Source organism: Jatropha curcas, chromosome 3 (genome assembly GCF_041381405.1).
Source record: "Jatropha curcas cultivar XTBG-Jc1 chromosome 3, XTBG_Jcur_1.0, whole genome shotgun sequence".
Lineage (NCBI taxonomy): Eukaryota > Viridiplantae > Streptophyta > Magnoliopsida > Malpighiales > Euphorbiaceae > Jatropha > Jatropha curcas.
Genome location: NC_143153.1, coordinates 1,258,999 through 1,272,710, shown reverse-complemented (window position 1 = coordinate 1,272,710; position 13,712 = coordinate 1,258,999). Strand labels below are relative to the sequence as shown.

Here is a 13,712-nt window from a genome sequence, read left to right as displayed (position 1 = left end):
CAACATCATTATAAAATGGAAGCCATCATTGGCATTTTGAAATTTATTATTGCAAGAAATAGGGATTATCAGCTGCGAACCAAAGTTTACAATAACAAAGTAAAATTAAATAAAAACAGGAAATAAAACAAGCTGGTTTGCACTTCTAAATTTTAACCGGTCCCTATTCATCATATTATCAATACCAAAGCAAGGTTAAGTGAAATAAACGCAAAGCCAAGAGAATAATTAAGGATTAAGTAAAATTTGGAAGCAAAATAAATTGGTTTTGTCTTTAGCAGACAAGGAAATTCCCATAATAATTCACAATGTTATGTTTTATTTACAATAAGAAATACATTAATAAATGTCAAGCAAAAAAAAAAAAAAAAAAAAAAAAAAAAAAGGAAAAAGAAAAAGCAGGTTTTCTTTAAGTTCATGTTTCAAACAAAAAGTAAATAATCAGGAATAGAATTCTTAAAGGTTAAAGGCTTAATTCTACTTATCATTTACTAAAATGGTATAAAGAGGGAAACTTGAGAATGTCATCTTGCTTGGTGTCCATCATGTGAAAAATCAATATAGCACCAACTTCTTGAACTTGTTTGTTTTCCAACAAAGTGAATTGAATTCAAGAAAATCAACAAGGTCAAAACAAAAATCTCAAGAATTGCCTGAAGCTTCGCTTACACAACTCCTGGACTCAGATAATACAAAGGAGAGGGTGATCAAGTGTTTCCTTGGCTGTCAGGAACGAAATCAACAGGCTGGCTTTCAGTATCCGCTGCATTTTGAGAAGCTGTTAGCTTGGCCTTCTTATAGCTGCTTGAGCTTCTAAGAATCATATCCAGGGTTATGCCATGATCGCTGCTTCAATAAAATGGCTTAATAGTTAAGAAACAGAGAGAGATCATATGGAAACAGACAAACATTACAGAAATCAATTTTATAAAGACGTTGTAAACTTTTGTTTTCCAATGTTTGGAAGCTAAATAAAGAAGGTAAATGCAACAAATTAGCAATCATTGCTGGTAAAGCCACTTACATAGGTTTTTTAAATGCTTTTCCACCACCCACATTTCTTTTCCAGCTGTAAGATCCTGGTGCATATTTCAATACATATGAAATCTCAGCACATTATTCAATGCAAAAGAACACGATAGATGATACGAGGTTTTAATAATATTAGTGCCAGATACTCTACGAGTTCAAGGATTTGCTTGAAGAAAAACCAACATGCATTTCCTAGCACACATATTTAACTAGTGTTTGCAAAAATGAGAAAGCATCTGCTATATACAGTTAATGATTTATTCTCAAGATGCACAGCAATGTAAAACTGCAAGTAACCAGATTAAAGTTAACGATTCAGTCGCACAATAACAGGCACTAGTAAGTCTACAAAAACAGATTTCAGATTACCGTTCTGTGACGAGTTCAAATCTGCATTGCTTTCTCCATCCGAGTAGTCAGAAGACAAGGAATTATCTGATGGAGTTCTGGTGCTTGCATCCGAAGTATCATCTTTGATTGAAGAAGCTCCCTCACTGTCATCCTTGAATATTGAACCGGGAGATCCTATCAAGCTCTTTTTATGTTGCGAGGAATTTACAACATCCCCAGAATTAATTGTGGATGTATTTCTGCCATCCATTCGATTGGGGTCCTTACTTGATTTTCGCTCGCTACTTTTTGTATTTAAGAGACCAATATTTTTAGAACTTCCCAAGCTAGAATTTGATTCAGCCATTTTGGTCTTTGAACGAGCAACAATGACAGAGGGCTTGACAACACTGGATCTACTAGCTTCTTCAGGAACAGAATTAAGCTTACCAGACTTGCTTGATGGCAGAGATTTTACTCCATTATCAGAAACTTGCAAAGGCTCCTCGTTTGAGTGGAGCATGGTCTTTTCAGACTCTGTATTTGACAATGAACCTTGAAGGTCAACAGTGCTAGAGTTGCCAGCTTGAGGCTTTGCTCCAACCCCACAGTTTTCATTCAACATTAGTGAACTCTGTAAGTCAGATGAAGGGCCATGAGAATGTTTATCATGCTTCTTATTCTCCTTTTTGGTTTTAATTTCACCATTTACTACCTTTGCTTTAGGAGCTTTGTTCACGGCCACATCACCATAAAAACCAATTTCCCCGCGCTTTTGGGAAGATTGAATATCAAGGGGATCATTTTCTACCCTAGTGCTTTTTTCACCCTCCAAATTTGATTCATTTAACTGATTTATGGAATCTTTATTTGCTAAGTTACCCTGTTTCATCTCTTTAGACAAATAATCCACCTCCCTTGTGTTATCAGCAGATGGTGCAGGAACCTTACTACCAAAATTCTCATTTTCTTTTGCTGATTCTGGAATATTCCTTGCATCTGACCTCTGCTTCTTTTTTTTCTTTCTTGATTTACCTTCACTATTTTCAGCATGCATTTGTCCTTTTCCAATTTGCTGCACTGATTCTACTGCATTCTTAATCACATCATCAATTTCCTTATCAGAAGCCAAAAATGTAGTACTCATTGTATCTATTTCAGATACTTCGGTCCCCGCCTTAGGAGGAATAATGCTTTCCTCTTTATTAATATTATCACCAGAGTGATCTCCATTGCTTGCTTTATTAGGTTCATTCTGATATAACTCGCTAACAAAACCTTTAGTATGCTCTGTAACAGAGGTGGATGGTGTTGCACTTGCAAACTCATTCGTTTTTTCAGACTTCTTTTTTTTCTTTGATGAGTTTATTGGATTCACAGTTTCACTACTTTTCATGCCTATCTCATCTTGATCAGATGGTTTGTTCTTTTCTGAGGGTTTAAGAGAAAAATTAAGCAAGTCTCGTTCTTCTTCAACTTGATCAGATTCTTGGACCTCCAGATTCGGATTGTCTTCCATGTTATTAGCATGGTGATCCTTTGAAACTCTAATGCCTTTGGTGTTTGATGCAATTGCTGATCCAGAGGCATGGTGCACACTTTCCACAATGCCAGTATATGAGTTGTTTATATCAAATTCTACAAAAGATCAAACAAACGTCAGCAACATGATTATTGTTTCCTTCGGAACAATGGGGGAAGGAAGGAAGAAAATACCACAATAAGAAATGAGCAAGAGTTCAAATTTGCAAGCACAAACCACAGCACTCACCTTGGGAAGAGGGTCTTTTACCTCCATCTTGGACAGAATCCCCATGCTTTTCTTTCAGAGAGACTGCATCAATCTCAGAATCTATTAGAGCCTGGAAATGCTTTCTGGAGACCAGTTCTTCACCCAAATCTTTGGGGTCCGCAAGACACTCGTTACAAGCAATTGTCCCAGAAGAAGAAACTACAGCAATTTCTTGATTAGGAGTATCTGATGATTTCTTTTTCCTTTTCCTTGTCCGCTTCCTACTACTTGGATCCACAGCCTCTGAAGTTTCAATAGACGGACCTTCAAAAGTTACATTTGTATTTTTCTGTGAGATTGTGCAAGGCTTAAGCATCTCTTCATGAGAATTGGAAATCAAAGTTTCATCTTGTTTCAATAAATCTTCACCACCTTTGTTTTCCTTTTCAATTTTACGTTTTTTATTTGCCACAGGCTCTGATTGTAAAGTATCTTCCATTGACATATCATATTGCACATCATCATTATTCTTCCCGAATTCATCATTCTTGCCCGTAATATGCTTCCCTAGCTCTCCAGTACCCTCACTCAATATAGCAGCCCTTTGCACTTTAGAGCTTGCCCTTTGCACTTTAGAGCTTGCCCTTTGCACTTTAGAGCTTGTCCCTTGCACTTTAGAGCTTGCCCCTGTAGTGGCATCAGTAATATTCTTATTACATGTCACAGTATCGTGAGAAACTATTTCATGTACATTTTTCATAGAAGTTTTTGACATCAAAATCTCTTGCTGCGGTTCATCTTTATCAGATACAGGCAATGTGACATCGATTTCTTTTAGAGCAAGGTCATGTACAACATGTCTTTTTTTCTTTTTACCATTATGTTTTTTCTTCACATGAGAGCCAGTATCTAAACTGCTTTCTGGCAGTATGCTGCCCTGTACATCACCAACTTCATTCCTGGAGCTGATTTCTCTACCTCCAATTGGTGCTTTCCGAATTTCATTTTCGTCATCATATTGTTCATCTCTCTCCTGTATATGATAATCCAACCTATTATCAGCATCAAGAGGTTTAACTTTGTTATGATCATCACCTGTAGGTTCAACTTCTATCTCCAAATTCTCTGCCATGTCTCTGTCAGCAACTTCAAAAGCCAACTGGTTGGCTCCAGGGGCTTTCCATTTCAGGTGGTAGTTCCCAACAATATTGGACAACTTTTCGGGATGATCATCAGGAAGAAGATTAACCCCATTAGCAGAAAAATTACTGATTGTACCAACGCAAGCAACCATGTTGTTAGATTCAGGATTGAGTAAATGCCTATTATCTTCATGTTCCTTTAGACTCGAAGCATCAACACTAATGAACCAACTTTTATTGACACCGCGAAAGGCACTTTTCACTAAAATGGATTCTGGTAAATGATAAAAACACCCTCTGCGCTTTATCTGTGGTTTAGGAACCCTATCAAAAAATTATTAAAATACAAGTACAAGCCTAATCAAACAAAAACAGTCTTCAAAGCGAAAACAAACACTATACCTTCAAAGCATTGATTTTTATCTCCCCAAATTGAGGAAAGCACAGTGGGTGTTCATGCATTATCTTCTCTGCGCGTTAAAAGCATAAACACATCATCAGAGAAAATAAAACATTGCAACTTTTACACTTCAAAAAGCAGGAATCAGATGAAAAGATTTCAGGCATGGCATAGGAAACAAAGAAATATTTGGAGAAACTGTATAAACCGAACTTCATGGTGTATTCAATGGTTATAATGCTAAAATCTCAAATGAATTGAAGCAGGATAAATTGATTACGCTTGAGATCGGAAACGGTATCGGAGTCGGAGACGATCGTGGCCAAGTGAGTGTCGAGGTTGGTGTCTACGAACACGGCGTTATACGAGGTCGTACCATCGGGGTCGAGTGCTGGAGTCGATTTCGCCATTGATAAGACAGTAGTTAGACTGTGTATAGAGAAAAAGCCACCGTGGTTAGGGTTTTAGGTTTAGCGTTCGGTGTTGTTTGGGACTCTTTTAGCGGCGGCGAGGAGGCTTTGGCGGTTTTCTTCCTTACATGTCTACGGTGGCACAGCTCAGGTTATCAGAGGAAAATAAAATATAAATAATATAAAGTAAAATCAAGTCGAAAACGACACCGGTTAAGGTAGTTTTTGACCTAGTGCTTTCTTCTCCCGCGCCTATAATAATAATATTATTAGCGAGAGAAAATTGATAATTTTGTCCTTATAAGAAAAATGGACAGAAAAATTGAACAATCTAAGGGAAACAAAACAGATAAACTGAATTTATTTTTCAAGAGGTAAGTATAAACATAGTTAATTTTGATATTTCTATGATAATAAAATAATAATTTTAATAATAATACTAACCGCCGATTAGACGTGATCTAATTAATATTTTTATTTTTTTAATAAAGTTTTCTCACTAACATAAAAATCGGGATCTCGAGTCAGTAAAGGAAGGGTAGCCGTTGTTGTAGACTGAGTATTGATAATTTGGGGATAAAAGAAAATTTTAAAAATTAGAGTGACAAAAAAAAAAAAAGTGATTTATTTACTCTAATTTATAAAGTGCAATTTAAAAAGATTTTTGAGTTGCGTGGCGGACTGCCCTTCATTCTACCATAACAATAAGCATAGATTTTTCTCCAATATTAAATAAAATAAAAATTTATACTGGTTTGTAATGAGGTGGTATAAATAGTCATATTTACAAAAAAATATTTTCTTTTGCATAAGCTGAAAAGCAAGTCCAAAGCTTGTTTATCGTTACTGCAGTAATTATTAGTATTAGATTCATATTTAGATAATACTCCATTAATGAGTTAATGGCACTGACAATTTGCATGCCAAGATCCTATATAACCAGAGATTCTAGTGTTCACAATCAGTACAGGACTCACAAGAAGCATGAAGCAGCTTCTAGTATGATGTTTTTAGACAGTTTCCCTGGAGATTGGAGACACGAGAAATGCACGTAAGTTGTTTGAAAGAATCGAATTCTTCAAAAAACACACCACCATGCATGACACAGACCGAACCTAATTTCCGCAGGCAAGGATTCTTGAGTGCCGTAAGAAAACCAAAAGCCCCAAGAACAAGAACAGACGTTCAAAGATGATATAACCATGATGTTGTATTTGAAAACAGAAAAAGAAAAGATGGTTTTTACTAATTAAATAGAGAGACGATGATGGAAAATATTAAATTCCAAGTACATTATCAGCAACCTAAAAGTTCAATTCCTGAACAAATACATTTATCATAAAATCCTCATTCTTTCTTCCTAGAATCTTTCTGTTGTCCTCTCTTTCGAATGCCAAGGCAAAAGCGGAATCGCCATGTATCAACAGCAGATTCTGGCAATGCATGTAACAAACCCCAAATAAAGGAATGAGGCCAGTAAGGTGTGCAGCGAGGTTCATAGCCTATCCAACGCAAACCTGCTCGGGCATAACCATCTGTTGATGGAACGAAGAAAGAAGATCTCTTTATTGATGCCATCTTTGTGGCCACATAGAGCGGAACCTGGATCAAGAAATTTTTTGGTTGGTTAAAGAAGCCTAAAGCAAACAAAATTAAATACATACAATCCACTAAGCATACACATACAATTGTGCTTCTCCCGATCCTCTATGATTCTAATTCAATTTAGAAGTTGGAACTAAATGCTTCTGATATTCAAACACATAAACAGGCTGCGGCTAAGTACAATGAATTGCCGCCTCCATCAGCAAGCCACAAACAAAAACTTGTATGCACCAACAAAGGGATGTAGAATTACCATCTCAGTCACTAGGCAGTTGGTATAAAAGGGAAGAACTGAGGTGAAATCTATAACCTTATGGAAGAGAACCAGAAGAGGGGAAGAAAGATGGTGTCCTTTGATTAATATAAATATGCCTTCTATTACATGAAACATTTTTGCATTATATCCCACAATCAAATAAAGGCTTGTGGCAATAAATTGACCTTTCAGCATGTAGTGGATTGGTTTGTTAAAACTGCATTAGTTCATCAAACGCGGATGACAGAAAATCAAAAACTAGATAACCAGTGCGTTAGATATGGCCAGCAATCATAAGGCATTTGGGAGGGACAGCAATTCTTTCAAACTAACACTCAAAAAGCAACTAAAAAGTCTGAAACACAGTTAAGTGACGTGTGTATGAAGGCATTCTTTTGTTCTCTTAAATTGACCTAAAAAAGAACAATACATATAGCCTTCTACCTAATCAGTGATCAATGCATAAATTATTGAAGGCCATTAACAAAACCAAATAAATCAATCTTAGACTCTAATGAGCAAATCAGTTTTTGATTGGACCAACTTTCCTTAAGAAATATATGTTAGGTGAAAACAGAGGAAGGGTAAAGTGCTCTCAAATCACGGCAAGAAGCTTCTAGCGTTGGACAAATAACTACTTTATTTCTATCAATCTGCTTTTTGTGCAGTTGAAAAGTGTCTTTCAGAGCTATGAGGTTAATAGAGGAGAACCTGCAACAAGTGAAGGGTTCAACTTTGATAACCCCTCTTTCTTTTGAATTTCCAATGTAGAAAAAACCAAAAAAAGTTTCTTCAAGTGGTTAAAATTTGAATAAAGATGAGTGTATTGAGTTCTAAAATACAAAGTAAGTTTGAATGAAACAAAACCATAACATTTCCTTCGTTGTAATTAAATGAGCATAGTACTATAGATACTCTATTACTATCTACTGGTACAAGTATGTCACTTGTTCCAACTTCCAAATTCTCGTTATCCATTAGATATAAGCAATTCTCACCTAGAACACCTTAACAATTCTAACCAAATTCCAAAAGATAATAATCACATAACCATGAATCAAGGATAAAAACTAGCTATTTTCTCAAAAAAAAAAAAAAAAAAAAAAAAAAGGATTATAAACTTATAAGAAGCTTAATATTCTGGAATTAAGAAATGGTACCTGACACTGCACATCAATCCCACTCTTCTTGTATTCAACATAAAGGCACCTAGAGAATTGGTCTATATACCTGTGAGCAAGCAAAAACAGAACTGCTTAGACAATGGAGAAGAACTCAGGATAATCTAGTTGAATATCGATTAAAGTGCTTAAATCAAAAAAAAAAAAAAGAAAAAAAAAAAAGGGTAAAAGAATGCTTACGCTTTAGTAGCAGCATAAACTGCATAGAGAGGGTCAGAAGGAATAACAATAGCTGCACCAGAACCAATATTAACTATAGCACCTTTCTTCCTCTTCAACATCCCGGGCAAAACAGCTTGTGTTACTTTAGTAGTACCTTCCACATTTACCTTAATCAAATTCTTCAACAATTCCTCATCGAGCTCATGGAAAAACCTCGCATATGGATATGAAACCCCAACATTATTAATCAAGACACCAACATCTAAATCTTCAACAGTCTCCTTAATCCGCTTAACACCATCATCAATATCGCCACTGAAATCAACAACAACGGTCTTGATTTGAACTTTACTGTACCTAGACAGAATAGAATCGGAAACATCTTTGAGCTTATCGGCATTTCGACCCACTAAGACCAGATTGAGACCCTTTCGAGCCAACTGGAAAGCGAAAGCCTTACCAATACCGTCAGTAGGTCCGGTTACCAGAGCCCACGATCCGTACTTCTTCAAATCCTTGGCGGGTCTAAGGAAGTTGACATAGACCCATTTGAGGACAGCGAAGAAGAGCTTCAAAAGTGATAAAGAACCGAGAAAGAACAGCACAAGAAACCATAAAGGCTGATCCTTGAGTTTATCAATAAAACATGCCTCCATTTCTTTGCGTATATGCTCTTGTCTATCTGCTAAAACTTGAGGGATTTGAGAAAAGGGTTTTGCTTAAAAGGATTAAATACAAAGGTCCAGGAGAAAAAAAAAAGTATGGACACCCTTTGTTTGGTGGGAATTGGTGAGATTTGACTAAGACAAAGAGAGGCGGAGAAATAGAGAAAACCAGAGAGCAATAGGATTGAAAGAGAGAAGATCCAGCTAGGCAGAAACCGGTGGGAGATGGTGATTTATTAAGATCTGAAAGGACAAGAAAGAGATGAGACGTACACTGGATGGCGAAGTAGATGAGCAGAAAACCACCACCATTTAAGTAAATTGTTATACTGATACAGCCATAATAACAGAGCATGAGGGCACCTATTCTCCGGTCTACACCAGGGTAATGTTTACCTGCAACTTTGTATGGGTGAGCTCATATACTAAACCAATCAAATAAAAACATACAAGACAAATAAGAATATTACTGACTGTGTACTTGGCTTGATATATAGGTGGTGACCAAAGTATATAAATATTTTTCTATCATTTTTCTTTTTGAAAATAATCATTTTTTTTTTAAATATAGAAATATACTCTCATTTTATCTAAATAGTTTTATTGAATTGATTGGTATGTAAGTGGGAATATGCAATATACAAGTGTAATTTGAATAGTAAAATTTTAAATAAATAATTATTTAGTATTTAATATTTAATCATAATTATAGTTTCATTGCTTCTATTCGATAAGTATATTAATGATTTTTAAAAAATCTACGCTTTGTATAGATGAAAGTATTTTTCTAAGGGAAGGAAAATTAGTATATAAAATTATCTAGAGAAATGTATTTTCTCTTGTTTATGAAAATTATTGAATAAAGTAATATTTCATTTATTTTTTCAAATGTTTGATTCTCTTCGATTTGGAAAAAATAAAAATTTTATTTATTTTTATTAAATTCTCCAAATACTCCAAAATAAATAAAATTATATTTTATGTCTTAAATTAAATGAAGGTATAATTATCAAAATTACATGAAGGTATAATTATCAAATCCAATAATCTATAATAAGAAAATTGATAAATTTTCGCATTATTTTCTTTCCTCTATTATTTTCTTTCTTCTCTATTTTAATAATATATTTTAAGTATTTGATTAAAAAATTATATTTTCTTATATTAAACTAATTTGAGATATACTCATTAATGTAGTAAGGGAAATGGAATAAAAACTTAGGCTTTGTAATAAAAAATACCAACATCCAATCTGTTAACAACATTCTCTACCTCTCTTAAATCTCAGTCCCACCAGAACTTTCCAGGTCAATACCACTTGTCTTTATTTGAATTTCTCGATATATATGTTGGTTTCATTGTATTTTCAGGTTTTCTACCATCCAAAATTTGGTTTAAGACCCTTTTGATGCTAGCCCAAAAAGCCAGAGCTTTGCCAATTCCATCAGCTGAGCGACTGAGCATAGCCCATGGACCATAGTCACTGTATTACTAAAACTTCTTATGGTCGAGGATTCAAAACTTACTCTGATCTGTTTAAAATTTTTTATTTTTATTTTTTATTGAAAAAAAAAATAATTAGCGATAACTAGCGTAGGATTCAATTTTTAAGGTAAACACTTAGAAATAAAAAATAAAACTATAATTTATTCATATATGGTAATATTAAGAAGAGTTAATGAAGTATTGGAATTGTGGGGGAGATAGTCAAACTAGAGTACATATATAGATTGACATAACCTGAATCAGTTTGATGTAGAATTTGCATTCTTGTCTAGGCAATTTATGCAAACACAGCTTTTCTACTTATTTTAGCCTTAATATAAAGTGTTTCCTCAGTTCATACTTCATATAGATTTCCTTTCCAAGTTTGGCTTAGCACATTCATTAATATTTCAAAAGAAAATTTGGTAGTGCCCATTCGTGTTTTGGAATTATTTAGGTACGGTGGTGGTTGTAATTGCGAGTAATTGCGCTTTTAAACTCTGCGAATAACTGTGTTTTTCAGAATTAAATTTATATTATCACTTTTCCGGAAATTGCCGACTTCTTATTTGCTTTATATATATAAACCACTCCCAGCAACTACATTTTCTAGAATTAAATTTGTATTCATTTATAGATATTGATGTTATTTGCTGTGAATCAAACTTTATGACATACAAAAAAATCCAAAAACAAAGGAAGGGTGGGTTTCCCTTAACCGTAAGAAAGAGTATATTCATCTCTTGACAGACAAACTTTCTTCTGTGAAAACGACCCTCTTCCATCTTTTGCCAAACTTAACATCATGTCGTTTCCAAGCTTACAAATATCATATTGGTTCCAGAAAACATGTATATGTCGATGATAATATAAGAATCAATGAGCTTATTAAAGTAGCTAGATTTTCCTATATATTAACTGAACCAAATGGCTATATATACATATTTTCAGGCAACTATCTTTCCCCTCCGGCGGATTCCGAGAGAGAGACGCCAAGAATCAAGAACAGCCTCCGGAAGCAACTGGGCAAAGAACCATTGAAGCGAGTGAGACCAATAAGGAGTGCAACGAGCTTCATACCCTATTTGTTTTACTGCAGCTTTTGCATAATCTTCCGGTGATGGTATAAACAAAGATGATTTCTCTATGAACGCCACTCTTGATGTCATTTTTGTTGCTACATATAATGGCACCTAATAAAAAAAATTAATCAACCAAAAATTTATTTAATTACATTAATATTAATATTAACGTTAACTTAACAACAACGTAATAATACCTGACACTGAACATCAATCCCATAGCTTCTGTATTCCACGTACAAACATCTTGATAGTTTATCAATATACCTGCACTAAGAATTTTCCGAAGTTATTGTTTAACTAAATTATATAGGATTAATAAAAACTTTTTAAACATTAATAGCTTGAAAAATAAATTATATTACCCTTTTGTTGCAGCATAAATGGTGTAGAGAGGATGTGAAGGCACAACAATGGAAGCTCCTGAACCAATATTAACAATGACACCTTTTTTCCTCTGGATCATCCCTTTCAAAACTGCTTTTGTAACTCTACTTGTTCCTTCTAAATTAACCCTAACTATACTCATCCAAGTTTTCTCATCAACTTCATGCAAGAACATGGCTTGTGGATATGTAATACCCACATTATTTATCAACAAACCCACATCTATCCCTTTGATAGCCTCCTCTATAAGTTTGATCCCACTTGCAATTTCACTTGAAAAATCAAAATCCACAATCTTGATTTTGGTATTTGGAAATTCCTCTTGGATTTCATTTGAGACTTTTTTAAGCTTGTCAAGGGTTTTACTTACTAAGATTAGGTTTAGGCCTTGTTTTGCGAGTTGTTTAGCAAAGGCTTTGCCTATACCATCTGTTGCTCCTGTGATGAGAGCCCATGAACCATATTTTTCTTTGAGATTCTTTTGTGGTCTCAGAAATGTTTTGTAGACCCAATTGAGAAGAGAGAAGGAGTAGTTTAACAGAGAGAGAAAGCCAAGAGATGAGATTAGAAGAAGCCAATATGGTTGGGCTGAAAGGTGATTGATGCTTGTTGAAAGCATTTTCTGGTGTTTTGAGTTATTGGCAATTGGCATTGCTTCAATTTAAACACATTCTTTCTTTCTTTCTTCTTCCTCTCTTTTTTTTTTTTTTATTTTTTATTTTTATTTTTTTGATAATTTCCTATCTAGAGTGATTTTTCTTTTATGATTAAAAAATTACCAAGAGTATGATTCTATTCCTGTTTAACAGTTACACGAGAAACTAATTCTTTTTTGAAAATCGATTACGTTAAAACCTTTTACAAAATTATAACTCAATTACATCTTTAAGATCAAGTATAGGATCTAATGTATTCTAATTACTAGGCCATATAGAGATTTATTTTTCTTGAGGCATGTGAGATGAATAGAGAAATAATTCAATACATAAATATCTTTCCACTATATTATGAATCTGTTTGACAAAATAGTTATTTGAATAGCGTTCTATTTCAGTGGCTTTTCATAAAATAATAAAAATTACACGTTATATGGGTTAATTTTATATAAAATGCTATTTTAACCTCTAAATATTAATTCAAACATTATATTACCGATTACTGTAAAATATAATCGAATGGTTTAAAAAATCTATTGCCAAATACAACCTATCAGTGAACTTTTCACCCAAATGAAATTTTAATAATAGCCGGGGAAAATTTCATATATCAACTCTCTTCATAAATGTGATATTATCAACTCTCATTTAATTTTATCTTGGAAAACAAAGTAAATTCGGATAAAATAGGGCCTTGAAGGGTATACATCACATTCACATGCACTAGCCTCGGAGGCACATGGACCAACATCACTACTCCATCTCTGTAAGGTTAATTTTTATAGCCATTCACTGATTGTGGTCCCTGTTTGGCTGTTTCCGTTTCTCTTTCTGTGGATGCATTTACTTTACATGCCAACATCCCATTTAAGCTTCTAACGGTTACAGATGGTCATTACTGTTCAGCTCAGCCATATGTCACAACTGACGAGCCTGCAATTATGCACCGGCGAGCTCTGCTGCCAGATTGTCTGGTATTTCAGAATCCCACGACACATGTGAGATTTGGTGGATCGCAACAATTTTCGGTTCATAATCCATGACGTCCTGCCGTTCACGTATCGATGTCAGCATTAATTCACCGCAACACTATGCAGAGAATTTTTTTTTTTTTTTCATTAAAGAAAAAAAAATAGATAAAAGTAACCTTAGACTCGTTTGTTTTTAAAAAATTTATTTTTTTTAGA

The 13,712-nt window shown here is 34.3% G+C and overlaps 3 protein-coding genes across 4 annotated transcripts; all 3 read right to left on the bottom strand.

Moving 5' to 3' along the window:
- Positions 1-386: 386 nt before the first annotated feature.
- Positions 387-5,217, bottom strand: CIP4.1 (COP1-interacting protein 4.1). 2 transcript variants are annotated; one of them, XM_012230170.4, is made up of 6 exons: positions 4,917-5,217; positions 4,639-4,706; positions 3,134-4,544; positions 1,402-3,000; positions 1,025-1,079; positions 387-846 (listed from the first exon to the last, which is right to left on the bottom strand). In XM_012230170.4, the coding sequence occupies exons 1-6, from the start codon at positions 5,044-5,046 to the stop codon at positions 708-710; spliced, it is 3,402 nt and encodes a 1,133-aa protein (XP_012085560.1). In that variant the 5' UTR covers positions 5,047-5,217; the 3' UTR covers positions 387-707. The 2 variants fall into 2 exon arrangements, with proteins under 2 accessions (XP_012085560.1, XP_020539132.1); XM_020683473.3 differs by lacking the exon at positions 4,917-5,217 and having other exon boundaries at positions 3,134-4,560.
- A 1,021-nt stretch (positions 5,218-6,238) lies between these two features.
- LOC119371526 (very-long-chain 3-oxoacyl-CoA reductase 1) lies at positions 6,239-9,093 on the bottom strand. The gene is made up of 3 exons (XM_089719701.1): positions 8,269-9,093; positions 8,068-8,137; positions 6,239-6,648 (listed from the first exon to the last, which is right to left on the bottom strand). Exons 1-3 carry the CDS (start codon positions 8,904-8,906, stop codon positions 6,394-6,396), a joined length of 963 nt encoding a protein of 320 aa, XP_089575827.1. The 5' UTR covers positions 8,907-9,093; the 3' UTR covers positions 6,239-6,393.
- Positions 9,094-11,108: 2,015 nt separating this feature from the next.
- Positions 11,109-12,526, bottom strand: KCR2 (beta-ketoacyl reductase 2). The gene is made up of 3 exons (XM_012230174.3): positions 11,848-12,526; positions 11,680-11,749; positions 11,109-11,593 (listed from the first exon to the last, which is right to left on the bottom strand). Exons 1-3 carry the CDS (start codon positions 12,519-12,521, stop codon positions 11,348-11,350), a joined length of 990 nt encoding a protein of 329 aa, XP_012085564.1. The 5' UTR covers positions 12,522-12,526; the 3' UTR covers positions 11,109-11,347.
- Positions 12,527-13,712: the final 1,186 nt, after the last annotated feature.

Bases quoted from the DNA above. Each gene is read 5' to 3' on its own strand.
- CIP4.1 (XM_012230170.4), bottom strand. From the start codon at position 5,046: ATGGCGAAATCGACTCCAGCACTCGACCCCGATGGTACGACCTCGTAT. The intron at 4,545-4,638 runs GTATAGTGTTTG...CCTAAACCACAG, and splicing joins TAAAAATCAATGCTTTGAAG to ATAAAGCGCAGAGGGTGTTT. The intron at 847-1,024 runs GTAAGTGGCTTT...TTATTGAAGCAG, and splicing joins AAAGCATTTAAAAAACCTAT to CGATCATGGCATAACCCTGG.
- LOC119371526 (XM_089719701.1), bottom strand. From the start codon at position 8,906: ATGGAGGCATGTTTTATTGATAAACTCAAGGATCAGCCTTTATGGTTT. The intron at 8,138-8,268 runs GTAAGCATTCTT...GCTTGCTCACAG, and splicing joins GTTTATGCTGCTACTAAAGC to GTATATAGACCAATTCTCTA. The intron at 6,649-8,067 runs GTACCATTTCTT...TTCTTGATCCAG, and splicing joins GGATTGATGTGCAGTGTCAG to GTTCCGCTCTATGTGGCCAC.
- KCR2 (XM_012230174.3), bottom strand. From the start codon at position 12,521: ATGCCAATTGCCAATAACTCAAAACACCAGAAAATGCTTTCAACAAGC. The intron at 11,750-11,847 runs GTAATATAATTT...TTCTTAGTGCAG, and splicing joins ATTTATGCTGCAACAAAAGG to GTATATTGATAAACTATCAA. The intron at 11,594-11,679 runs GTATTATTACGT...TTTTTTTATTAG, and splicing joins GGATTGATGTTCAGTGTCAG to GTGCCATTATATGTAGCAAC.